We start from the raw sequence: 26,557 nt of genomic DNA on the forward strand, positions 1-26,557 counted from the left end.
GCACTTCCCTATACGCAAACAGCAAGTGAGGTAGAAACCGCTCCCAGTCTTTCTGCGTGTCTATGAATGTCCTGATGATTTGTTTAAGCGTTCCATTGAATTGTTCACAGAGACCATTAGACTGGGGGTGGTAGGGTGAGTTAAGGATAGATTTTACCCCACATACTTTCCAGAGCTGGTGGGTGACCTCTGCCTTGAATTGGGTACCCCTATCCGAAATAATCTCCCGGGGAAATCCCATGCGGGAGAATATTCGCATAAGGGCATCCGCTACGGTCTCGGCATGTACATTTGTTAGGGCCACTGCTTCGGGGTATCTGGTGGCGTAGTCCACTACGGTCAAGATGTACTTCTTGCCGGAGGGACTAGGTTTTTTTCAGCGGTCCTATTATGTCTACCGCTACTGTAAGTATTACAATATTGTCTAATATCCTGGGAGATACCTGGCAGAAGAAGTTTTGAGTTAGCCGATGTTTAGTTCGGCTGATTCCTAAATGACCTGACAAAGGTATGTTGTGCGCTATGCGCATTAACTCCTGTCTGTACTTCCGAGGCACAATTAACTGTTTTATGGGAATGGGGATAGATCCGGCTACTATCTTCTCTGCATACCGGTATAATAACCCTTTATCCCAAGCATATCTTACCCCTTCTAGGCCTGCCTGGTTCTTGTCTATTCGGTCTTTGTAAACCTGCAGGGAAGGATCTAGAGCAACCTCGCTACCAAATTCTAGAGGGGCATCCCAGGGAAGGGCAGTGTGATTGTGAGTGGCATCGCTTACCTGAGCCTCAGAGTCCTTGGATGGTGCCGCGGTGCGAGCCTGTTGCTGGGTGACGACTGGGTATGCCTCCTGTGCGGAGGTGAGCTCCCCCAAGTCATTTCCCAAAATAACATCCGCTGGCAAGTCTTGCATCATCCCCACCTCCACATGCCCTGCCCCTGCTCCCCAATTTAAATGTATTTTGGCAGTGGGAACTTTGTAGATTGCTCCCCCTGCCACCCGTACTGCTATACAATCCCCCGTGAGTTGATCTTTTGGAACAAGGTGATTTCGGACCAAAGTGATGGTGACCCCGGAATCCCTCAGTCCTTCCATACGTTTCCCTTCTACGTGGACAACTTGTCGATGGCTTTGGCGGTTGTCGATTGCCGCTTGCATGGGGTTAACTTTGTGGAGCGTGCCTAGAGGTTCTTCCACCTGGGTGGCGGTGGAGGGCTGGACGAACGCTCCCGGCTGGTAGCAGTGCACTGCTACTCTAGGGCCAGGCGGTTGTCCTTGGTTGGGCCATGGTGGTCGTGCCCTGTTTCGGGGACAGTCTTGTTGTACATGTCCTAGTTGGTTGCAGGTATGGCATCGGATGTGTGCCCGGTTGGAGTACCTAGGTTGGTACTGATTGTATGCTCCCCCCGAATCGTGGGGTTTCGGCCACGGCAGGCCGGTAGGTGCTTGGCTGGGGAAATACCGTGGGCGTTGCTCTCGCCTAGTGTCTTGGTGTTCGTCGGCTAGTTTAGCTGCGTCTTGTAAGGTGCACGGTTTACGGCCCCTTACCAAGTTCTGCATCTCTGTAGATAATCTCCGGTCATTCTTAGTGGTTGCTTGCGCTGCCTCAATCCACCCGGTGGCTGCTCGTTGTAGGCGATGCGCAAACTCAGCGTGGAAGTCCTTCTCCTGTTTTTTCAGGTCCCGGAATTGGAGTCGGTATGCCTCAGGGGTAATGGCATACCGTGCTAGGATGGCTTGCTTTACCTTCTGGTAATCTCTGCTGTCCTCATCAGGCACGGCCCAGTAAACTTCAGCTGCGCGGCCAAATAATTTACCGGCCAGCAGGGGTACCTGATCGTGGGGCCTGATATCATGCAGCTGGCACAGTCTTTCAAAGTCCTGCAAATATCTGTCAATATCCCCCTCTGTGTCCATAACATTTTTAAAAGCTTGATAGGGAATCTTTGTTTTTCCCTGGATCATGTTGGGATACGTCTGTGCCTCCTCCCTGGTTTGCTGGTTTGGCTGCGCCCCACTGACCATGAGGTACTCCTGTACCATATAGACACCATAACCTTCAGAAAAATTCTGAATGATGAGAATAAGCTCATTCAAAATTGCTTTCTAAGGAACGTAAAAGAGCCTTTGGTAGTCGAGCACAATATATAAGGCATTGGAAGTGTGCTAAATCACAACAGAAGGGTGGTACATACTACGATAGCTGTGTGTATGAGGAGGTTTCATTAGTTAGATTCAGAATATGTCCCTGAATCTTATCGTTCTAGTGCTAGTCCCTGAGTCCCTGAATCTTATCGTTCTAGTGCTAGTCTAGAGTTTACTTCTAAGCTTGCTATTTCTAACAAAAGTTTTTTTTATAAAGAATTAGTGGATACACAGGGGGAAGCTCTTTTATCTTGTGGCTTTATGTCACCCTAGATCACTGGAATGGTTTCCATCAGATCATATTGTAAAATATTTGTGTGACTGGAACAATCCTGGACCGGAGACACAGGGTTCCATATTTGCTGTTTGGGTGTGTGGTTGTCATGGTGGCTCTCTGATGGCCCTCATTGGGGGTAGGTTTGCGTTTGGGACGGGGTTCATGGCAGATTCACGTAAAACTCCCTTTCTCCACTTTCAAGTCCCCTCTTATGTCTGTCACATTGTGCTTATTAGGGGCATAGAGTGACAAGAAAGCACAGTCTGGCCTGCCCAAACCAGACTGATTGGCTATAAGGGCTCCATGTGCCCAACCAGGACACACTTAGAAACTGTGCGGAACTGCCAAGTGCATAGGAACATTGGCACAACCCACTGAAATGTTAATCGGATGTGGCTCAGACCCCCTGTGACGGACCACGGCTATAATGATGAACCTTGTCAAGGTGGCTGCCAGTATGGATGGACATTTTGGGACTGGATATCAGACTAACAGGCACAGACCGATTGGAAGTCTGATACCTGGTCAGTCTACCTTTGGGGGGGGGGGAGGGGGGTATGTGACTGTGATCACCATCACTGGGGATGGAAGATGTACACTTTATGTAAGTCCCCAGATTACTCTTATGTTCACTCTGTGCCTATTACAGGTGCAGGTTTAGGATTATGTATTTGTTTGTTGTTGTTTTTTCTTCCCTCTTCCACAGTCCTATTCTTTTCCCAGCATGGGTTGTCCCAATGTTCCAGGGACAAGTCCAGACTCCTTGAAAGTGGCTGCTATGCCACTCCTTTAAATCTCCCAGGTGATCCTCAGCCCTTATTATTTTCTGTCCCCACATGGGATATGTAGTGTAATTAGTTATTATCCCAAGTTCATACTGCTATTGGTTGGCTTGGGAAATGTAGTGTAATTGGTTACTTTTCCAAGTCCATACTGCTATTGGTTGACTTGGGATATGTCGTGTAATTGGTTACTATCCCAAACAATACAACTATTGGTTGACTTGGGATATGTAGTGTAATTGGTTACTGGGTGCCTCCGCCAATCACTGTTTCCTAGTAACTCGGATTACTTCCAAGCACTCCACCAGACACCATCAGCACTGTACACCCTAAGCCGCCGCAGCTTGGCTGGGATCTCACTGTCCTCTACTCACCCTGGACCCAGCTTCCAGACGGTAGACCTCTCCTACTCCAAAGAGTGTAGCAGGATAGCTCTTACAAGATATATAGCTGTTATAGCTGTGATATAGCTGTTCCCTACAATCATAGTGATATAGCTGTTCCCTACAATCACGAGACGAGGCTCTGTGTTGAGGGTGAAGTTGAACTGTTTGATGGCAGCCACAACTGGCCTTGTATGAGAATCCCCATGCAAGGGGTTCTCCATAACATATTCCAGGGGCATTCCCCACTGGACCTGAGAGGGGACTGTGACAAAGTACACACTGTAATAACATTGTCACTCAGGTCCAGGACACTCCCACACAAAACAGGATAATCCCTCCCCTGTGCCTGAGAGATAACGGAGTCAGGAACTGTACTAAACTCTTTCTCCAGGCATAAAAACATTTTACAATAACCCGAAAGTACCCCCAAAACACATGGAAACCCTACAAAAGTCATATCCTCTGATAGCCCAATCTGGGGGGACCAACATATTAGTTTAGGATTTCCATAGAAGTCATAATTTTGACCGACCGTGCACATTGTCCTATGCCCAACAAAGTCCCAGGGAATCAGGGCTAACAGTCGGTCTCTCTTTCTGGAGTACAAAAGTACATAAATAACACAAGTTTTTAAAGGGCACATAGTCTTTTGGCAGGAGGCTGGCAAGCAGGCCCCTCCAAGAACACGTGGCAAAGGCATTTCTGCCACAGTTACTATCCCAAGTCCATACTGCTGTTGGTTGGCTTGGGATATGTAGTGTAGTTGGTTACTATCCCAAGTCCATGCTGCTATTGGTTGGCTTGGGATATGTAGTGTAATTGGTTACTATCCCAAGTCCATACTGCTATTGGTTGGCTAGGGATATGTAGTGTGATTGGTTACTATCCCTGGGTGGCCATCGTTCATATGACGAGGTGGCGGCCAATTGTTTTGTCAAACGCCAGGCCACCTACCAGGCCATCTTCTAATCTCAGCCAATTCCTTCTAACCGTCCTAGATATAAACAAATAATGCCAGGCCATCTTCTAATCTCAGCCAATTCCTTCTAACCGTCCTAGATATAAACAAATTATACCAGGCCATCTTTTAATCTCAGCCAATTCCTTCTAACCGTCCTAGATATAAACAAATTATACCAGTCCATCTTCTAATCTCAGCCAATTCTTTCTAACCATCCTAGATATAAACAACTTATACCAGGCCATCTTTTAATCTCAGCCAATTCCTTCTAACCGTCCTAGATATAAACAAATTATACCAGGCCATCTTTTAATCTCAGCCAATTCCTTCTAACTGTCTCAGATATGAACAAATTTAACTGTTTGATGGCAGCCACAACTGGCCTTATATGAGAATCCCCATGCAAGGGGTTCTCCATAACATATTCCAGGGGCATTCCCTGACAAAGTGACAAAGTACACACTGTAATTACATTGTCACTCAGGTCCAACCAGGTCATTTTTTAATCTCAGCCAATTCCTTCTAAACTGCCGAGATATAAACAAATTGTACCAGGCCATTTTCTAATCTCAGCCAATTCCTTCTAACCTGCCGAGATATAAACAAATTATACCAGGCCATCTTCTAATCTCAGCCAATTCCTTCTAACCGTCCCAAATATAAACAAATTATACTAGGCCATCTACCAGACCATCTTCTAATCTCAGCCAATTCCTTCTAGCCTGCCAAGATATCCTCTTTTACTGTGTTGATTCCCTTTATGTATTTGAATGTTTCTATCATTTCCCCCCTGCCTCGTCTTTCCTCCAAGCTATACATGTTAAGATCCTTTAACCTTTCCTGGTAAGTTTTATCCTGCAATCCATGAACCAGTTTAGTAGCCCTTCTCTGAACTTTCTCTAAGGTATCAATATCCTTCTGAAGATACGGTCTCCAGTACTGCATACAATACTCCAAGTGAGGTCTCACCAGTGTTCTGTACAATGGCATGAGCACTTCCCTCTTTCTACTGCTAATACCTCTCCCTATACAACCAAGCATTCTGCTAGCATTTCCTGCTGCTCTATTACATTGTCTGCCTACCTTTAAGTCATCAGAAATAATCACCCCTAAATCACCCCTTGCCGAGATATAAACAAATTACACCAGGCCATCTTCTAATCTCAGCCAATTCCTTCTAATCTGCAGAGATATAAACAAATTATACCAGGCCATCTTTTAATCTCAGCCAATTCCTTCTAACCTGCCGAGATATAAACAAATTATACCAGGCCATCTTCTAATCTCAGCCAATTCCTTCTAACCGTCCCAGATATAAACAAATTATACCAGGCCATTTTTTAATCTCAGCCAATTCCTTCTAACCATCCCAGATATAAACAAATTATACCAGGCCATCTTTTAATTTCAGCCAATTCCTTCTAAACTGCCGAGATATAAACAAATTATACCAGGCCATCTACCAGGCCATCTTCTAATCTCAGCCAATTCCTTCTAACCGTCCCAGATATAAACAAATTATACCAGGCCATCTTCTAATCTCAGCCAATTCCTTCTAACCGTCCCAGATATAAACAAATTATACCAGGCCATTTTCTAATCTCAGCCAATTCCTTCTAACCTGCTGAGATATAAACAAATTATACCAGGCCATCTTCTAATCTCAGCCAATTCCTTCTAACCGTCCTAGATATAAACAAATTATACCAGGCCATCTTTTAATCTCAGCCAATTCCTTCTAACCGTCCTAGATATAAACTGTTAAGACACTACCGGCATAAAGGAGTGAATCCGCCGCTTAGTAGAGCTTCCTGTTTCAGAAATGCAGGCAAGGCTATTTTAGAACTCCAAACTCCCGAACTGGAACCAGGGGAATGCGCCCATCTCCCGAACAGCATACTTAATTATACTCCAAACTCCCGAACTGTATTCCCACGAACTGCTGCTAACAGACGAATCAATATAGCATCCAAGCGGCTTACGTTCCCAGCAGTCAGTCTCTATCCGTGTATAGTAAATCCCCCCAATCACGAGACCAAGCTCCGTAGTTGAGGGTAAAACAAGAACTGATTTAATGAGGGCTACCTGCCTGGTATTTATGCAGGTCTCCCACCTGGTGGACACTCCCCTAGGGGACCAGATGGAAGACTGGGACATATATTGGACAGTAGCCAATCGCAGTGGCTCAGGTGTAAACACTCCCCTTTACATGGAGATAATTGGGAAGGAATCTAATTATCTCCAGGGATAGAGGTAAATCGCCATTTTATACATGACTGTAAAAACACATAAAAATATACCGTTTCATATATAACTACACAAATACCAAATACATGGGCTTCGTGCAACGTATCCCCCGATAGCCTGGATCTAAGTGCATATTTCTACCGAATAGCGCTCTGATCCAATGTGCACAGTTCAATCGCCATGGAGTCAAAGTCTTTCATATGTCTTTCGGTATACGATTGACTCCATGGGATGGCTATCTGGGTTAAGTCCATGCGTATGATCCAAACTCCCAAACGGACCGGTGTTCGTATGCCTCGATGAAAACAAAGGGCGACCGGTAGTTTCAGCGGTGTTCGGTAGATAAATTGTCCGTTTATAGTTCCATAGAATCTTCGCCGAACAGCGCTGGTCCTTCGCGTGTTTAAAATGGCCGCCGCCTCGTGGTCGGCATACGAACGACGACCACCCTCAATACGGTTAGAATGGAGAGGTGTCTGCGGTTAACCACAACGTTCTAATTGGGTTAAGAGGTTAACCAGCAGCACACTTCTCTCCTGGGTGGCCGTCCGTTCTGTAGTTTTAATCGGTATATTCTGAAACACACAAACAGGGCATACGGACAGGCAATTACACGAAAAAGGGGCAAACAGATGAACCAACAGTCTCAGATGATACAGATGAATCTGTCACATTAACAAATTATACCAGGCCATCTTCTAATCTCAGCCGATTCCTTCTAACCGTCCTAGATATAAACAAATTATACCAGGCCATCTTCTAATCTCAGCCAATTCCTTCTAACCGTCCTAGATATAAACAAATTATACCAGGCCATCTTCTAATCTCAGCCAATTCCTTCTAACCTGCCAAGATATAAACAAATTATACCAGGCCATTTTGTAATCTCAGCCAATTCCTTCTAACCTGCCAAGATATAAACAAATTATACCAGGCCATTTTGTAATCTCAGCCAATTCCTTCTAACCTGCTGAGATATAAACAAATTATACCAGGCCATCTTCTAATCTCAGCCAATTCCTTCTAACCGTCCCAGATATAAACAAATTATACCAGGCCATCTTCTAATCTCAGCCAATTCCTTCTAACCTGCCGAGATATAAACAAATTATACCAGGCCATCTTCTAATCTCAGCCAATTCCTTCTAACCATCCCAGATATAAACAAATTATACCAGGCCATCTTCTAATCTCAGCCAATTCCTTCTAACCGTCCCAGATATAAACAAATTATACCAGGCCATCTTCTAATCTCAGCCAATTCCTTCTAACCTGCTGAGATATAAACAGATTATACCAGGCCATCTTCTAATCTCAGCCAATTCCTTCTAACCGTCCCAGATATAAACAAATTATACCAGGCCATCTTCTAATCTCAGCCAATTCCTTCAACCTGCCGAGATATACACAAATTATTACCAATGTAACCATTATCTTTTAATCTCTATACAATTTAAAGAAACATATACCAGTATATACACCTCCCCAATGTGATCACAGCAAAAATGGGTAATAATACCAATATAAAACTTGACTGTAATACAAACAGCGTAGAGCTTGATTGGGATATAGGCTAAAACAATAAAAAAAAAAAAAAAAAAAACAGCATAGTGCAAACTGTATAATGACTGATGAATAATAAATGAATATATGACTCTCACTCACATTCTCCAGAGCCGTACCAGGCTCTGTAAATCAGGCTCAGGGGTGCCAAGTACTGGCTAACGATCCAGGTGATTCAGATAGATGAGACTCCAAGTATAAGTACAAAATATATTTATTGTTAAAAGATATATAAAAATGTATGCACTACTGGGCACTATGGGGGTGGAACCCAAAACAGACAATAATATAATATATAACAAAATTGGAATTCCACTTACCCCCTTTGTATAGTAGCCCAGAGTGTGACAATACACATAAAATAACAAATAACAAATGTATAAGATCAAAGCAGACGCATTTCGGCTAGCAGCCTTCTTCTGGTGCTTGTCTCCATGTCCTGTTGAGTCTTCTTATATAGGTCCTATCTGTGCCATTCACCTGGATTTAATTTCGTACCGGCGTCGCGTCACTTCCGGGTTTGCGAGTGACGTCACTTCCGGTTTTCGGCCAGCTGGAACGCACGCTGAAACGCGGCGTTCAGGATGTAGGTTACTCCTAACTGTTGTAATTGAGTCCCCATAGCAACCATACACTCCATATTTGCAGGATGTAATAACACAATTAAAAACAATTAAAATAAAAAATGGAATCAATATAGAATACACACAGTACAGATTCTAATCAACTATCATCAGTCTCTCTATGTATAGAGAGAAACTTAAAGGTGTATAGAACAATGTATTTATAAAAAGCCATTAAAACACATATATTTAAACACAGCAATGTGTAACCACAAAAATCCCCATATATGGAGAACAATTAGACAGAAAGCAAGTGGAACCTCCAGTACCTTGATAAGCAAGTGAATACAAAAAAAGGAAAAATCCAATAATTAAAATAAATAAAATAGATTCTATAAAAAATGGGCCTTTCTGGACTTAAATATCTATGTAGACAATGAAGTTATAAAGACCAAGACTTTCTTTAAGAAAGTCGACGTTAATGGCTACATAGAAACGTCCAGTTGCCACTATGATTCTTGGCTACAAAGTATCCCTAAAGGCCAGTTCCTTAGGTTGTTCAGGAATTGTAGTGATGTTAAAGTGTTTGAGGAACAGGCAGTCTGTTTGAGGGATAGGTTTGTAGAGAAAAATTATAACATCAAAGAATTGGACAGATGTATTAATTCCATTAAAAAGATGGATCAAAGTAAGATTTTGAATAAAAAGATGTTGTAACGGATCACCTTCCGTTGACGGATGCTCCTAGCGCTTCCTTAGGACTCCCAACACTGCAGACGACACCACAACCACCGCAGACTCCACAACCGCCGTAGCTTAACTGGAGCCGCGCCGTCTTCCTTCCACCCTGAATGAACCTCCAGCATTCAGGACCGTGAGGGAAAGATCTCTCCTCCAGGAGAGCGTATCAGGAACAAGAGTTAAGTGATTAAAGCTCAAGGGAGTACGCAGAGCATAGCAATCCCCAGTGTGATATAGCAGTTCCCTCCAATAACGAGACAGGGCTACGTATTGAGGGTCAAGAAGATCTCTGATGTTTAATGACAGGGACTCTGCTTTTATGCAGTGCTCCCCTGCAAGGGAGACGCCCACAGGCAATTAAGCATTAACCAATCAAACAGTGGTTACAACCCACATATTCCCTCCCCTCTGCTTGGGAGATAATTGAGTTTCTTACTGTATCTACTCAATTATCTCCAAGCTAAAACTTATATTTTTTTATGCATTTTCATAACTTCCCCATTTTACATGAAACTTACATTTTTATGAACAACATAAATTGTAGAACAACATATTCAAAATTCGTGAGAATCCGTCCAGTGGTTCCGGAGATATTAAAAAGTCTCTTTGGACCGATCCAGGCTGTGCGGTCGGTCTATTTCTGCCCTGAAAAGTTACAAAGTCCCGTCCGAAGGCGCCATTCGAATCGTCGAACTCACTTCGACTTTTGTCAAAGTGAAACCGGGGCTGTTTCCGTGGTGTTCTATTGTCTACCAGAGGTCTGTTTTACACCCAGAAATTACAAAGTCCCGTTCGAACGTGGCTTCGAATCTTCAAACGGGACTTAGTCTCCAGCCGCAGTGTCGAAGGGTAGGGGAAGGTACAGCTCACCGCGTTCGACTGGATTAAAATGGCCGCCGCCACGTGTTCGACTGTAATGGCGGCCACTTCGACGGCTTCGGCACTTCGACGGCTTCGGCACTTCGACTGCATTCGAAGTGCCAGTTTAAAAGTTGGAACACTGCTCCCAAGTATTTAAAGGGCCAGGAACAGCATACAAACATCCATTGGGCCCAAATACAAGTCTCAAAGGGCAATACCTTCCAGGGCCATAGTCGCAGGGCAGGAGGCTAGCAATAAGTCCTCTCCAATGCCCAGTGGCAAATGGCAGTTTGTCACAGATGTCTAGTGAGGAGAGGAAGTGTGCCGACCAAGTACCAATCATTTTAAATTATAGTGAGGATGCCAAGCAAATTAAGCACATTATTAACAGACATTGGCCTATCCTTAAATCAGATCCTAATCTGAGGGAAATTATTGGTGATAAACCACGGATTATCTATAGAGGGGCAAAAAATTTAAAGCAACATCTAACGACAAGTTTCATCAAGGATAAAGTGGAAGGAAAAAACCTTTTTGGACTAGAAAAGGGTTTCTATCCCTGTAAATCCTGCCTGGCCTGTAAGAAAACCTTATTTGGCAAACAAAAACAGACAGAATTTACCTCTTATTCTACCAAGCGTACATTTGAAATCCATCAGGTTTTAACCTGTAATTCCACTAATGTCATATACCTCCTCTGGTGCCCATGTGGTCTGCAGTACATTGGAATGACCACGAGAGCTTTTAAAACCAGGGTTGCGGAGCATGTGGGGAATATCCAGAGGGGGTATATGAATCATAGTGTATCTGCACACTTCACTGAGACACATGGTGGTGATCCTTCCTTGTTGTCGTATACTGTTATCTTTAAGAAATGTAAGAATTGGAGGGGCGATAATAATGTTAAGGAGTTGGCTAAGATAGAGGGCAAGTGGATCTTCGATGTGAATACCTTGTCCCCGAAGGGATTGAATTTAGATTTTGAGTTTATTCATTTTTTATAGAATCTATTTTATTTATTTTAATTATTGGATTTTTCCTTTTTTTGTATTCACTTGCTTATCAAGGTACTGGAGGTTCCACTTGCTTTCTGTCTAATTGTTCTCCATATATGGGGATTTTTGTGGTTACACATTGCTGTGTTTAAATATATTTTAATGGCTTTTTATAAATACATTGTTCTATACACCTTTAAGTTTCTCTCTATACATAGAGAGACTGATGATAGTTGATTAGAATCTGTACTGTGTATATTCTATATTGATTCCATTTTTAATTTAAATTTTTTTTAATTGTGTTATTACATCCTGCAAATATGGAGTGTATGGTTGCTATGGGGACTCAATTACAACAGTTAGGAGTAACCTACATCCTGAACGCCGCGTTTCAGCGTGCGTTCCAGCTGGCCGAAAACCGGAAGTGACGTCACTCGCAAACCCGGAAGTGACGCGACGCCGGTACGAAATTAAATCCAGGTGAATGGCACAGATAGGACCTATATAAGAAGACTCAACAGGACATGGAGACAAGCACTAGAAGAAGGCTGCTAGCCGAAATGCGTCTGCTTTGATCTTATACATTTGTTATTTGTTATTTTATGTGTATTTTTACACTCTGGGCTACTATACAAATAGGGGTAAGTGGAATTCCAATTTTGTCATATATTATATTATTGTCTGTTTTGGGTTCCACCCCCATAGCGCCCAGTAGTGCATACATTTTTATATATCTTTTAACAATAAATATATTTTGTACTTATACTTGGAGTCTCATCTATCTGAATCACCTGGATCGTTAGCCAGTACTTGGCACCCCTGAGCCTGATTTACAGAGCCTGGTACGGCTCTGGAGAATGTGAGTGAGAGTCATATATTCATTTATTATTCATCAGTCATTATACAGTTTGCACTATGCTGTTTTTAAGTTTATTTTTTTCTTGTTTTAGCCTATATCCCAATCAAGCTCTACGCTGTTTGTATTACAGTCAAGTTTTATATTGGTAATATTACCCATTTTTTTTTTTTTTTAATTCTTTATTTTTGAAGCGCAGTGTTACAAATATAGGTAAGCCTTGATAAGACATGAACATGAACAACGTTCCTGCATGAAAATCTGCACTTATTTTTTTTTTTTTAAACAGGGTGGTAGACACTGTATATACAATCAGGCAGGGTATACAAGAGTAGTCAACTTTGGGTACATAAGCTTAGTGTGTGTGAAGTTGATCTTCAATGTCTGGGACATATGAATAAGGGAACAGGCTGCAAGTGCTTATGCTATAGCGACACTTGTATAATGTGAGGCAGGGGAGTTAGCCATGGCAAGTGTTGATTGCATAACTACAGCACCTTATCTTCTGGGCTAAGATGTTCTGACGCGTAGTACTCAGTGCTATAGGAAAATTTTGAGTGTACAGGGTACAAGACATGTGGTTGCGCAGCTGCTAAATGGTAGAGACAGGTAAAGCTCCTTGTGGTGATTTATCAGCAGTGTGATAGTGTACAGGTGAGTTGGTTTGCCTCAGGGACTAAAAGCGTCAACCCATATCAGGTAAGCTGAGGTACACGTTTGAAGGCCACGGCCTCTAAGACCAGCTCTCTAGTATACAGGCTCGGGGTGTGCACATGTTATGCTGAGGTGGGTGTAGCGACTTGGTTGGCATTACATCTTCCAGGTATGAGCTATAAGGTGACGTAGTAGTTTGGTGAGGTGAGCTTGGGTCTGGGTGCCTGGTTTTGGGTCCCCGGATTAACGGGCAGAGACATTACAAGGCCACTATGTTTTAGGGCTCCTTAACCCCGGAGTCCTGGGGGGGGGGACGGAGGGGGAGGGGATTGTGGATCTTGGATTGTGTCAGGTCAGAGGACACAATCTATAGTGCGATTCGTGTGTTCGCCTGATAGGTGTGGGCCGTCCGCCGACTAGGGCAAAAATGCAGAACTGGCAAACAGGTTATGTACAAAATTATACACTCCCGGTGGTGGATATTGCACTAGGCAGTGTAACGGAAACATCAATAAGTCCAAACAAAATTAGAAACACCAATAAGTCCAAACAAACAAAAGAACCAGCCGGCATATCCGTTGGTTCCTTGTGGCGGGGAACTTTTCCCTATCAAGTGCCGGTTGGGTGCATGGTACTGCGTCCTGCTGGGGCCACCGGCTCCGAAGGGGTAAACGGTGTTATGTTGGCGACATCCCATCGGTGTGTCGTGTTGCTCCTGGCGCCTGCCTCTGGGTGAATGCCTAAAGCTTGAAGAAATTGGGGTGCGTCTTCTGGCGTTGTCAGTTTGTGGGTTTGCCCGCTTTTGGTGGCAATTAGCGTGCGGGGGTATCCCCATTTATAAGGAATGTCCGCCGCCCTCAATTGAGTTGTGGTGTCTTTCAGCGTTGCCCGCCACTGCAGCGTCTGGCGGCTCAGGTCCTGGTAAAATTGTAGGGTATGGCCATCGAAAACATACGGGGTCTGTCCTCTGACTGCACGGAGGAATCCGTCTTTGTCTGAGCGGGATTTAAAGCCCATTATGACATCCCTTGCGGAGGCTGGGGCGTTGTTTGGGCGCCCTGGTATGCGGAATAGGCTGTCTAGGGTCAGTCCCTTGGCCTGTTTGGTTGGTAGGGCGGCTTGTAGCAGTCGCTTTATGAGGGATGGCAGTTCGTCTGCCGTCACCGTGTCAGGGATCCCCCTCACCTTAACATTTCTCTGTCGCGCCATATCTTCTAGTTGCCCTACTCGGGCGTTTAGCTGGGAGCATGTGGTTGTGAACTCGAGCAGTTGTTTTGTCGTGGAGTCTTGTCGGACTCTTAGGTCCTGGGCCGCATCTTCCGTGGCTCTCATGCGGCCTGTGAGTGTGCCCAGCTCTGTTTTGAGGCCTGACAATTCAGCCGTGAAGAATGCTTTAAGGTCAGTCACCATACCTGTCAGGTCGGCCTTAGTGGCTAGTGGTGGTTCTGACTGCTTTGATGGAGCTGCTTGGTGCTTCCTTTGGGGTGTCGGGGTCGGCATATCGCTCAGGTATTCATCCTCCGATGCAGATAGTGACTCCATTCCCATGCTGTGAAGGACGTCCGCCATTTTGGGCCTGCAGGCCTGGGACAGGAGTTGCCCGATGTCCCGTGTATGTTCCGCGGGCGACCCTCGGGGTTTTCGGGAGTGTTTCCCCATGTTGTGCTGGGTCTTTTGCAGCCTTTCCCCGGCTTGTGGAGGTATTTTTAATGGGTTTCGTGGCTATTTGGTCCGTGTAATGTCGGAGCTCAGGTTTCCTGCGACCTGCCGGCTCGGCTGCTAGCTCCGCCCCCAATATTACCCATTTTTGCTGTGATCACATTGGGGAGGTGTATATACTGGTATATGTTTCTTTAAATTGTATTACGAATATCTGGTGCATAAGGAAAGCACTAGGGTACCGGTTACACCACTTATTGCATATTTTCACTATATACCAAACTGTCATCATTTCAGCGAAGCGCCTACGCACTATTTTACATCTTCTAATCTCAGCCAATTCCTTCTAACCGTCCTAGATATAAACAAATTCTACCTTAATTATCTTTTAATTTCCTGTATATTTTGTGCCATGTTTTGGTTATTTGAATTGTATTATGTTTGTCACAGCAATGTGTATGTAATAACCATATGGGCTAGTCCCACGTAAAATAAAGTTTAGTATGTCAGATCCTTTTGGAACTTGTGTCCTGTGTGGATTTGTAGGGATCCCTGTGACAACGTCTTCGGGCCTGTTTGCTGGTTGCAGGATCACTCTAGCCCTGGGATAAAGCAAGAGAACTAGGCCTAAGAGCCGCAATAGTCTTTTTAAACACGAGTTATAACATTGCAGCCAGATGTGATACCTGCCTGGAAGAAGGGCTGCAGAGGGGGCGATACCTGCCTGGAAGGAGAGCTGCAGAGGGGACTATACCTGCCTGGAAGAAGGGCTGCAGAGGGGACGATACCTGCCTGGAAGAAGGGCTGCAGAGGGGACGATACCTGCCTGGAAGAAGGGCTGCAGAGGGGGCGATACCTGCCTGGAAGAAGGGCTGCAGAGGGGGCGATACCTGCCTGGAAGAAGGGCTGCAGAGGGGGCGATACCTGCCTGGAAGAAGGGCTGCAGAGGGGGCGATACCTGCCTGGAAGAAGGGCTGCAGAGGGGACTATACCTGCCTGGAAGAAGGGCTGCAGAGGGGACTATACCTGCCTGGAAGAAGGGCTGCAGAGGGGGCAATACCTGCCTGGAAGAAGGGCTGCAGAGGGGACGATACCTGCCTGGAAGAAGGGCTGCAGAGGGGACTATACCTGCCTGGAAGAAGGGCTGCAGAGGGGGCGATACCTGCCTGGAAGAAGGGCTGCAGAGGGGACTATACCTGCCTGGAAGAAGGGCTGCAGAGGGGGCGATACCTGCCTGGAAGAAGGGCTGCAGTGGAAGAGGCAGAGGGGACGATACCTGCCTGGAAGAACGGCTGCAGAGGGGGCGATACCTGCCTGGAAGAAGGGCTGCAGTGGAAGAGGCAGAGGGGACTATACCTGCCTGGAAGAAGGGCTGCAGAGGGGACTATACCTGCCTGGAAGAAGGGCTGCAGTGGAAGAGGCAGAGGGGACTATACCTGCCTGGAAGAAGGGCTGCAGAGGGGACTATACCTGCCTGGAATAAGGGCTGCAGAGGGGACTATACCTGCCTGGAAGAAGGGCTGCAGTGGAAGAGGCAGAGGGGACGATACCTGCCTGGAAGAAGGGCTGCAGCCTGGCTGGGTGGAAAAGCTCCAGATGGACCCCAGTCATGCTTCGGTGACTTGGACTGAAGCATTCCGGGGTCCCTGCTTGTGGCTAGGAAGCCAACTGGGCGGAGGTACTTGTCCGGAGTACAGGAGCTCCGTCACACATTTCTTCAGTAGTTTTTTATCCAGCTTTTCCACATTATTCAGCCCTGTGTCCGGCTTTATGCTTGAAGTTATATGAACAAAGTACTAGTTTAATTCCCATATTTTGCTAAGCCAGAGATGGAGGTAAGTATTATCCCTCCCAATTTATTACTATTATGTTGGTGTTTGTTTTTTTACCTTCCCTGTTATTTGGCTTCTTGTGTACACCTATATGGTATCTGTGTTAATATACAATATGAATCTGCTGTTTGCATTATTGTTGGCATTATACTTACTGACTGCATTTTGATTCCTTGTTATCCTTATGCATTCTTTGTTGCTTCCTACGTTTCGGTTTGGATGTTTTATTGGCTCAGTTTCTTAAGAATTGTTTTCTTCTGTGGTGTTTGCGAATGATCCCTCTTTTGGATCAGTTGTGAAGGAAATCTTGTTCCTGGATTCCAACCACTAGTTCGGTTGCAAAGAAAGAGGACGTTGAAATGTTCACAGCGGCTTTTATAACTTGGCTTGAGATTTGATTGACTGTAATATGTGATTTCTCTGTTAAATAAATTATATATTATTTATTATGTGGTTTGTGTTAAAGAAAGAGAAATGGATAATACTCTCGCCACCGTGTCATTAACCCCTTAAGGACACATGACATGTGTGACATGTCATGATTCCTTTTATTCCAGAAATGTGGTCCTTAAGGGGTTAAAGGACCACTATAGTGCTAGGAAAACAAACTTGTTTTCCTGGCACTATAGTGCCCTGAGGGTGCCCCCACCCTCAGGGTCCTCCTCCCGCCGGGCTCTAGGGGGAGGAAGGGGCTAAACATACCTCTTTCTCCAGCGCCGGGCGGGGAACTCTCCTCCTCCAATGAGACAGCCACTAGAGGCTGGATTAACATTATTCTAAACATAGCAGTTTCTCTGAAACTGCTATGTTTATAGAAGAAAGGGTTCATCCTAGCTGGACCAGGCACCCAGACCACTTCATTAAGCTGAAGTGGTCTGGGTGCCTATAGTGGTCCTTTAATAAAACTTTGTCATTGTGGCAAAATGCCACTGGGGATGTGGGTCTACCAGCAGAGAGAGACCGGTATCAAGCCAGCAGCTATAGTTGGTCACTGGGGATGTGGGTCTACCAGCAGAGAGAGACCGGTATCAAGCCAGCAGCTATAGTTGGTCACTGGGGATGTGCGTCTGGGAGCAGAGAGAGACCGGTATCAAGCCAGCAGCTATAGTTGGTCACTGGGGATGTGGGTCTGGGAGCAGAGAGAGACCGGTATCAAGCCAGCAGCTATAGTTGGTCACTGGGGATGTGGGTCTACCAGCAGAGAGAGACCGGTATCAAGCCAGCAGCTATAGTTGGTCACTGGGGATGTGGGTCTACCAGCAGAGAGAGACCGGTATCAAGCCAGCAGCTATAGTTGGTCACTGGGGATATGATTCTACCAGCAGAGAGAGACCGGTATCAAGCCATCAGCTATAGTTGGTCACTGGGGATGAGGGTCTACCAGCAGAGAGAGACCGGTATCAAGCCAGCAGCTATAGTTGGTCACTGGGGATGTGGGTCTACCAGCAGAGAGAGACCGGTATCAAGCCAGCAGCTATAGTTGGTCACTGGGGATGTGGGTCTACCAGCAGAGAGAGACCGGTATCAAGCCAGCAGCTATAGTTGGTCACTGGGGATGTGGGTCTACCAGCAGAGAGAGACCGGTATCAAGCCAGCAGCTATAGTTGGTCACTGGGGATATGATTCTACCAGCAGAGAGAGACCGGTATCAAGCCAGCAGCTATAGTTGGTCACTGGGGATGTGGGTCTGGGAGCAGAGAGAGACCGGTATCAAGCCAGCAGCTATAGTTGGTCACTGGGGATGTGATTCTACCAGCAGAGAGAGACCGGTATCAAGCCAGCAGCTATAGTTGGTCACTGGGGATGTGCGTCTGGGAGCAGAGAGAGACCGGTATCAAGCCAGCAGCTATAGTTGGTCACTGGGGATGTAGGTCTACCAGCAGAGAGAGACCGGTATCAAGCCAGCTTTTATAGTTGGTCACTGGGGATGTGGGTCTGGGAGCAGAGAGAGACCGGTATCAAGCCAGCAGCTATAGTTGGTCACTGAGGATGTGATTCTACCAGCAGAGAGAGACCGGTATCAAGCCAGCAGCTATAGTTGGTCACTGGGGATGTGCGTCTGGGAGCAGAGAGAGACCGGTATCAAGCCAGCAGCTATAGTTGGTCACTGGGGATGTGGGTCTACCAGCAGAGAGAGACCGGTATCAAGCCAGCAGCTATAGTTGGTCACTGGGGATGTGGGTCTACCAGCAGAGAGAGACCGGTATCAAGCCAGTAGCTATAGTTGGTCACTGGGGATATGATTCTACCAGCAGAGAGAGACCGGTATCAAGCCATCAGCTATAGTTGGTCACTGGGGATGTGGGTCTACCAGCAGAGAGAGACCAGTATCAAGCCAGCAGCTATAGTTGGTCACTGGGGATGTGGGTCTGGGAGCAGAGAGAGACCGGTATCAAGCCAGCAGCTATAGTTGGTCACTGGGGATGTGGGTCTACCAGCAGAGAGAGACCGGTATCAAGCCAGCAGCTATAGTTGGTCACTGGGGATGTGGGTCTACCAGCAGAGAGAGACCGGTATCAAGCCAGCAGCTATAGTTGGTCACTGGGGATATGATTCTACCAGCAGAGAGAGACCGGAATTAAGCCAGCAGCTATAGTTGGTCACTGGGGATGTGGGTCTACCAGCAGAGAGAGACCGGTATCAAGCCAGCAGCTATAGTTGGTCACTGGGGATATGATTCTACCAGCAGAGAGAGACCGGTATCAAGCCAGCAGCTATAGTTGGTCACTGGGGATGTGGGTCTGGGAGCAGAGAGAGACCGGTATCAAGCCAGCAGCTATAGTTGGTCACTGGGGATGTGATTCTACCAGCAGAGAGAGACCGGTATCAAGCCATCAGCTATAGTTGGTCACTGGGGATGTGGGCCTACCAGCAGAGAGAGACCGAATTAAGCCAGCAGCTATAGTTGGTCACTGGGGATGTGGGTCTGGGAGCAGAGAGAGACCGGTATCAAGCCAGCAGCTATAGTTGGTCACTGGGGATGTGGGTCTACCAGCAGACAGAGACCGGTATCAAGCCAGCAGCTATAGTTGGTCACTGGGGATGTGGGTCTAGGAGCAGAGAGAGACCTGTATCAAGCCAGCAGCTATAGTTGGTCACTGGGGATATGATTCTACCAGCAGATAGAGACCGGTATCAAGCCAGCAGCTATAGTTGGTCACTGGGGATGTGGGTCTACCAGCAGAGAGAGACCAGTATCAAGCCAGCAGCTATAGTTGGTCACTGGGGATGTGGGTCTGGGAGCAGAGAGAGACCGGTATCAAGCCAGCAGCTATAGTTGGTCACTGGGGATGTGGGTCTACCAGCAGAGAGAGACCGGTATCAAGCCAGCAGCTATAGTTGGTCACTGGGGATGTGGGTCTACCAGCAGAGAGAGACCGGTATCAAGCCAGCAGCTATAGTTGGTCACTGGGGATATGATTCTACCAGCAGAGAGAGACCAGTATCAAGCCATCAGCTATAGTTGGTCACTGGGGATGTGGGTCTACCAGCAGAGAGAGACCAGTATCAAGCCAGCAGCTATAGTTGGTCACTGGGGATGTGGGTCTGGGAGCAGAGAGAGACCGGTATCAAGCCTGCAGCTATAGTTGGTCACTGGGGATGTGGGTCTACCAGCAGGGAGAGACCGGTATCAAGCCAGCAGCTATAGTTGGTCACTGGGGATGTGGGTCTACCAGCAGAGAGAGACCGGTATCAAGCCAGCAGCTATAGTTGGTCACTGGGGATGTGGGTCTAGGAGCAGAGAGAGACCGGTATCAAGCCAGCAGCTATAGTTGGTCACTGGGGATATGATTCTACCAGCAGATAGAGACCGGTATCAAGCCAGCAGCTATAGTTGGTCACTGGGGATGTGGGTCTACCAGCAGAGAGAGACTGGTATCAAGCCAGCAGCTATAGTTGGTCACTGGGGATATGATTCTACCAGCAGAGAGAGACCGGTATCAAGCCAGCAGCTATAGTTGGTCACTGGGGATATGATTCTACCAGCAGAGAGAGACCAGTATCAAGCCAGCAGCTATAGTTGGTCACTGGGGATGTGGGTCTACCAGCAGAGAGAGACCGGTATCAAGCCAGCAGCTATAGTTGGTCACTGGGGATGTGGGTCTACCAGCAGAGAGAGACCGGTATCAAGCCAGCAGCTATAGTTGGTCACTGGGGATGTGGGTCTACCAGCAGAGAGAGACCGGTATCAAGCCAGCAGCTATAGTTGGTCACTGGGGATGTGGGTCTGGGAGCAGAGAGAGACCGGTATCAAGCCAGCAGCTATAGTTGGTCACTGGGGATGTGGGTCTACCAGCAGAGAGAAACCGGTATCAAGCCAGCAGCTATAGTTGGTCACTGGGGATGTGGGTCTACCAGCAGAGAGAGACCGGTATCAAGCCAGCAGCTATAGTTGGTCACTGGGGATGTGGGTCTACCAACAGAGAGAGACCGGTATCAAGCCAGCAGCTATAGTTGGTCACTGGGGATGTGGGTCTGGGAGAAGAGAGAGACCGGTATCAAGCCAGCAGCTATAGTTGGTCACTGGGGATGTGGGTCTACCAGCAGAGAGATACCGGTATCAAGCCAGCAGCTATAGTTGGTCACTGGGGATGTGGGTCTACCAGCAGAGAGAGACCGGTATCAAGCCAGCAGCTATAGTTGGTCACTGGGGATGTGGGTCTACCAGCAGAGAGAGACCGGTATCAAGCCAGCAGCTATAGTTGGTCACTGGGGATGTGGGTCTACCAGCAGAGAGAGACCGGTATCAAGCCAGCAGCTATAGTTGGTCACTGGGGATGTGGGTCTACGAGCAGAGAGAGACCGGTATCAAGCCAGCAGCTATAGTTGGTCACTGGGGATGTGGGTCTAGGAGCAGAGAGAGACCGGTATCAAGCCAGCAGCTATAGTTGGTCACTGGGGATGTGGGTCTACGAGCAGAGAGAGACCGGTATCAAGCCAGCAGCTATAGTTTGTCACTGGGGATGTGGGTCTACCAGCAGAGAGAGACCAATATCAAGCCAGCAGCTATAGTTGGTCACTGGGGATGTGGGTCTACCAGCAGAGAGAGACCGGTATCAAGCCAGCAGCTATAGTTGGTCACTGGGGATGTGGGTCTGGGAGCAGAGAGAGACCGGTATCAAGCCAGCAGCTATAGTTGGTCACTGGGGATGTGGGTCTAGGAGCAGAGAGAGACCGGTATCAAGCCAGCAGCTATAGTTGGTCACTGGGGATAGGATTCTACCAGCAGAGAGAGACCGGTATCAAGCCAGCAGCTATAGTTGGTCACTGGGGATGTGAGTTTACCAGCAGAGAGAGACCGGTATCAAGCCAGCAGCTATAGTTGGTCACTGGGGATATGATTCTACCAGCAGAGAGAGACCGGTATCAAGCCATCAGCTATAGTTGGTCACTGGGGATGTGGGTCTACCAGCAGAGAGAGACCGGTATCAAGCCAGCAGCTATAGTTGGTCACTGGGAATGTGATTGTACCAGCAGAGAGAGACCGGTATCAAGCCAGCAGCTATAGTTGGTCACTGGGGATGTGGGTCTACCAGCAGAGAGAGACCGGTATCAAGCCAGCAGCTATAGTTGGTCACTGGGGATGTGGGTCTGGGAGCAGAGAGAGACCGGTATCAAGCCAGCAGCTATAGTTGGTCACTGGGGATGTGGGTCTAGGAGCAGAGAGAGACCGGTATCAAGCCAGCAGCTATAGTTGGTCACTGGGGATAGGATTCTACCAGCAGAGAGAGACCGGTATCAAGCCAGCAGCTATAGTTGGTCACTGGGGATGTGAGTTTACCAGCAGAGAGAGACCGGTATCAAGCCAGCAGCTATAGTTGGTCACTGGGGATATGATTCTACCAGCAGAGAGAGACCGGTATCAAGCCATCAGCTATAGTTGGTCACTGGGGATGTGGGTCTACCAGCAGAGAGAGACCGGTATCAAGCCAGCAGCTATAGTTGGTCACTGGGAATGTGATTGTACCAGCAGAGAGAGACCGGTATCAAGCCAGCAGCTATAGTTGGTCACTGGGGATGTGGGTCTACCAGCAGAGAGAGACCGGTATCAAGCCAGCAGCTATAGTTGGTCACTGGGGATATGATTCTACCAGCAGAGAGAGACCGGTATCAAGCCAGCAGCTATAGTTGGTCACTGGGGATATGATTCTACCAGCAGAGAGAGACCAGTATCAAGCCAGCAGCTATAGTTGGTCACTGGGGATGTGGGTCTACCAGCAGAGAGAGACCGGTATCAAGCCAGCAGCTATAGTTGGTCACTGGGGATGTGGGTCTACCAGCAGAGAGAGACCGGTATCAAGCCAGCAGCTATAGTTGGTCACTGGGGATGTGGGTCTGGGAGCAGAGAGAGATCGGTATCAAGCCAGCAGCTATAGTTGGTCACTGGGGATGTGGGTCTGGGAGCAGAGAGACCGGTATCAAGCCAGCAGCTATAGTTGGTCACTGGGGATGTGGGTCTGGGAACAGAGAGAGACCGGTATCAAGCCAGCAGCTATATTTGGTCACTGGGGATGTGGGTCTACCAGCAGAGAGAGACCGGTATCAAGCCAGCAGCTATAGTTGGTCACTGGGGATGTGGGTCTACCAGCAGAGAGAGACCGGTATCAAGCCAGCAGCTATAGTTGGTCACTGGGGATGTGGGTCTACCAGCAGAGAGAGACCAGTATCAAGCCAGCAGCTATAGTTGGTCACTGGGGATGTGGGTCTACGAGCAGAGAGAGACCGGTATCAAGCCAGCAGCTATAGTTGGTCACTGGGGATGTGGGTCTACCAGCAGAGAGAGACCAATATCAAGCCAGCAGCTATAGTTGGTCACTGGGGATGTGGGTCTACGAGCAGAGAGAGACCGGTATCAAGCCAGCAGCTATAGTTGGTCACTGGGGATGTGGGTCTACCAGCAGAGAGAGACCGGTGTCAAGCCAGCAGCTATAGTTGGTCACTGGGGATGTGGGTCTAGGAGCAGAGAGAGACCGGTATCAAGCCAGCAGCTATAGTTGGTCACTGGGGATGTGGGTCTACGAGCAGAGAGAGACCGGTATCAAGCCAGCAGCTATAGTTGGTCACTGGGGATGTGGGTTGTAGCACATTCAGTTTATTACTTGCTGTTCCCCCCTTATTAGTTTCCTGAATGCAAGACTAATTTCCTATCTGTGTATAGCGGCTGTCAGAGATGGCTCTCTAATTAGCCGGTTTAGGCGGCCGCCTAAGGCCTCGCGCTGACCGAGGACCCGACACCAAGAGGGGACCCGGGGGCTTGCCCGGGTGCAAGGCCCCTCCTGGCTGCCAGGCCAGCCACCACAGACACCGGTCTGCAGCTTCGCAGTGAGCAGAGCTGCAGACCATGTGTCTCGCGAGAACTGGCCAATCAGAGCGTTGCCACGGGTTACCACGGCAACGTTCTGACATCTTGCGAGATTACATTGTCTGCAGCTCGGAAGCAATGGCCACCGGACCACCAGGGAGCCCACTGAACCACCAGGGAAATTAAGGTAGGTTCTCCCTCACCCCCCTCACATCACCCCCACCACCCTCAGCCTCACCACCCCACTCAGCCTCACCACCCTCAGCCTCACTACCCCCACCACCCTCAGCCTCACCCCCCCACCACCCTCAGCCTCACCACCCCTACCAACTTCAGCCTCACCATCCTCAGCCTCAGCCTCACCACCCCCACCACCCTCAGCCTCAGCACCCCCACCACCCTCAGCATCACCCTCCCTCACCATCCTCAGCATCACCCCCCTCACCACCCTCAGCATCACCCCTCACCACCCCCCACCACCCTCAGCATCACCCCTCACCACCCCCCCACACCATCACCCACCTCTCACCATCACCCCCCTCTCCCTCTCACATTACCATCACCCCCCTCTCCATCTCACCATCACCACCCACCTCTCACCATTACCCCCCTCTCCCTCTCACCATCACCCCCCCCCCTCCCCCACACCATCACCTCCCCCCTCCCCCATACACACAGCACACTTCAAGCAGCTACCCCATACACATAGGGTCTCAGACAAAAACGCAAACATGCTCACAGAGACATACATTCACACACACACACACACACACACAAGGATACTCTCGGTCAGACACACTCTAAACATACACAGGTAGACAGTGCATCAATGTGTATATGTGACACTTTTTTGTTAGTGGGGCCTCATGTTTTTGTTTCGCCTAAGGTCTCATAAAGTCTAGAGCCGCCTCTGGCGGCTGTCTCCTTTTTTGTTGTCATATCTCTGTGTAACAGCTGTCTTCCATACATAGTGCTCCTGGACCTTCCAGACAGTCTGCTTGTATTTGATGGTCTCCCACAGACATTCCGTGCTGCACAGCTTCACTTCCATTGGGGATCCAAAGACAGTCCTGGGTCAGAACACACTGTTAACAAGCACAGGTTCCGAGGAGAGGTAGAAGCTTTAGCTAGACCCTGCATCTGTACCCCTTCTGTGTGTCTTTTCTTTATGTTTCCCATTCTTGTGTGTGTATGTACCCCCTGTGTGTTTTCATCCCCTGTGCGTGCACACCCTGTCTGTCTGTAAGCTGTATCTGTTTTTACACTCTGTGTGTCAGTATACCCTTTTATTGTATATTTAGTGTGACTGACCGGTCATTGCCTGTGACTGTATATTTAGTGTGACCGGTTATTGTCTGTGACTGTATATTTAGTGTGACTGACCGGTTATTGCCTGTGACTGTATATTTAGTGTGACTGACCGGTTATTGTCTGTGACTGTATATTTAGTGAGACTGACCGGTTACTGCCTGTGACTGTATATTTAGTGTGACCGGTTATTGTCTGTGACTGTATATTTAGTGTGACTGACCGGTTATTGTCTGTGACTGTATATTTAGTGAGACTGACCGGTTACTGCCTGTGACTGTATATTTAGTGTGACCGGTTACTGTCTGTGACTGTATATTTAGTGTGACTGACCGGTTATTGCCTGTGACTGTATATTTAGTGTGACTGACCGGTTATTGCCTGTGACTGTATATTTAGTGTGACTGACCGGTTATTGCCTGTGACTGTATATTTAGTGTGACTGACCGGTTATTGCCTGTGACTGTATATTTAGTGTGACCGGTTATTGCCTGTGACTGTATATTTAGTGTGACCGGTTATTGCCTGTGACTGTATATTTAGTGTGACTGGCTGGTTATTGCCTGTGACTGTATATTTAGTGAGACTGACCGGTTACTGCCTGTGACTGTATATTTAGTGAGACTGACCGGTTATTACCTGTGACTGTATATTTAGTGTGACCGGTTATTGCCTGTGACTGTATATTTAGTGTGACTGACTGGTTATTGCCTGTGACTGTATATTTAGTGTGACTGACCGGTTATTGTCTGTGACTGTATATTTAGTGAGACTGACCGGTTACTGCCTGTGACTGTATATTTAGTGTGACCGGTTATTGTCTGTGACTGTATATTTAGTGTGACTGACCGGTTATTGCCTGTGACTGTATATTTAGTGTGACTGACCGGTTATTGCCTGTGACTGTATATTTAGTGTGACTGACCGGTTATTGCCTGTGACTGTATATTTAGTGTGACTGACCGGTTATTGCCTGTGACTGTATATTTAGTGTGACTGACTGGTTATTGCCTGTGACTGTATATTTAGTGTGACTGACCGGTTATTGCCTGTGACTGTATATTTAGTGTGACCGGTTATTGCCTGTGACTGTATATTTAGTGTGACCGGTTATTGCCTGTGACTGTATATTTAGTGTGACTGACCGGTTATTGCCTGTGACTGTATATTTAGTGTGACTGACCGGTCATTGCCTGTGACTGTATATTTAGTGTGACTGACCGGTTATTGCCTGTGACTGTATATTTAGTGTGACTGACCGGTTATTGCCTGTGACTGTATATTTAGTGTGACCGGTTACTGCCTGTGACTGTATATTTAGTGTGACCGGTTATTGCCTGTGACTGTATATTTAGTGTGACTGACCGGTTATTGCCTGTGACTGTATATTTAGTGTGACTGACCGGTTACTGCCTGTGACTG

At 47.3% G+C, this 26,557-nt stretch overlaps 1 protein-coding gene across 1 annotated transcript in view; it reads left to right on the plus strand.

The window, feature by feature from the left end:
* The window catches only part of CA9 (carbonic anhydrase 9), a 256,454-nt gene that overhangs the window by 71,158 nt on the left and 158,739 nt on the right, over positions 1-26,557 (plus strand). Inside the window, exon 4 of the mRNA XM_063453520.1 lies at positions 24,799-24,941. Within this exon, the coding sequence (XP_063309590.1) occupies positions 24,799-24,941 (143 nt within the window). The remainder of the gene's footprint in view (positions 1-24,798; positions 24,942-26,557) is intronic.

This window comes from Pelobates fuscus, chromosome 5 (assembly GCF_036172605.1).
Source record: "Pelobates fuscus isolate aPelFus1 chromosome 5, aPelFus1.pri, whole genome shotgun sequence".
Lineage (NCBI taxonomy): Eukaryota > Metazoa > Chordata > Amphibia > Anura > Pelobatidae > Pelobates > Pelobates fuscus.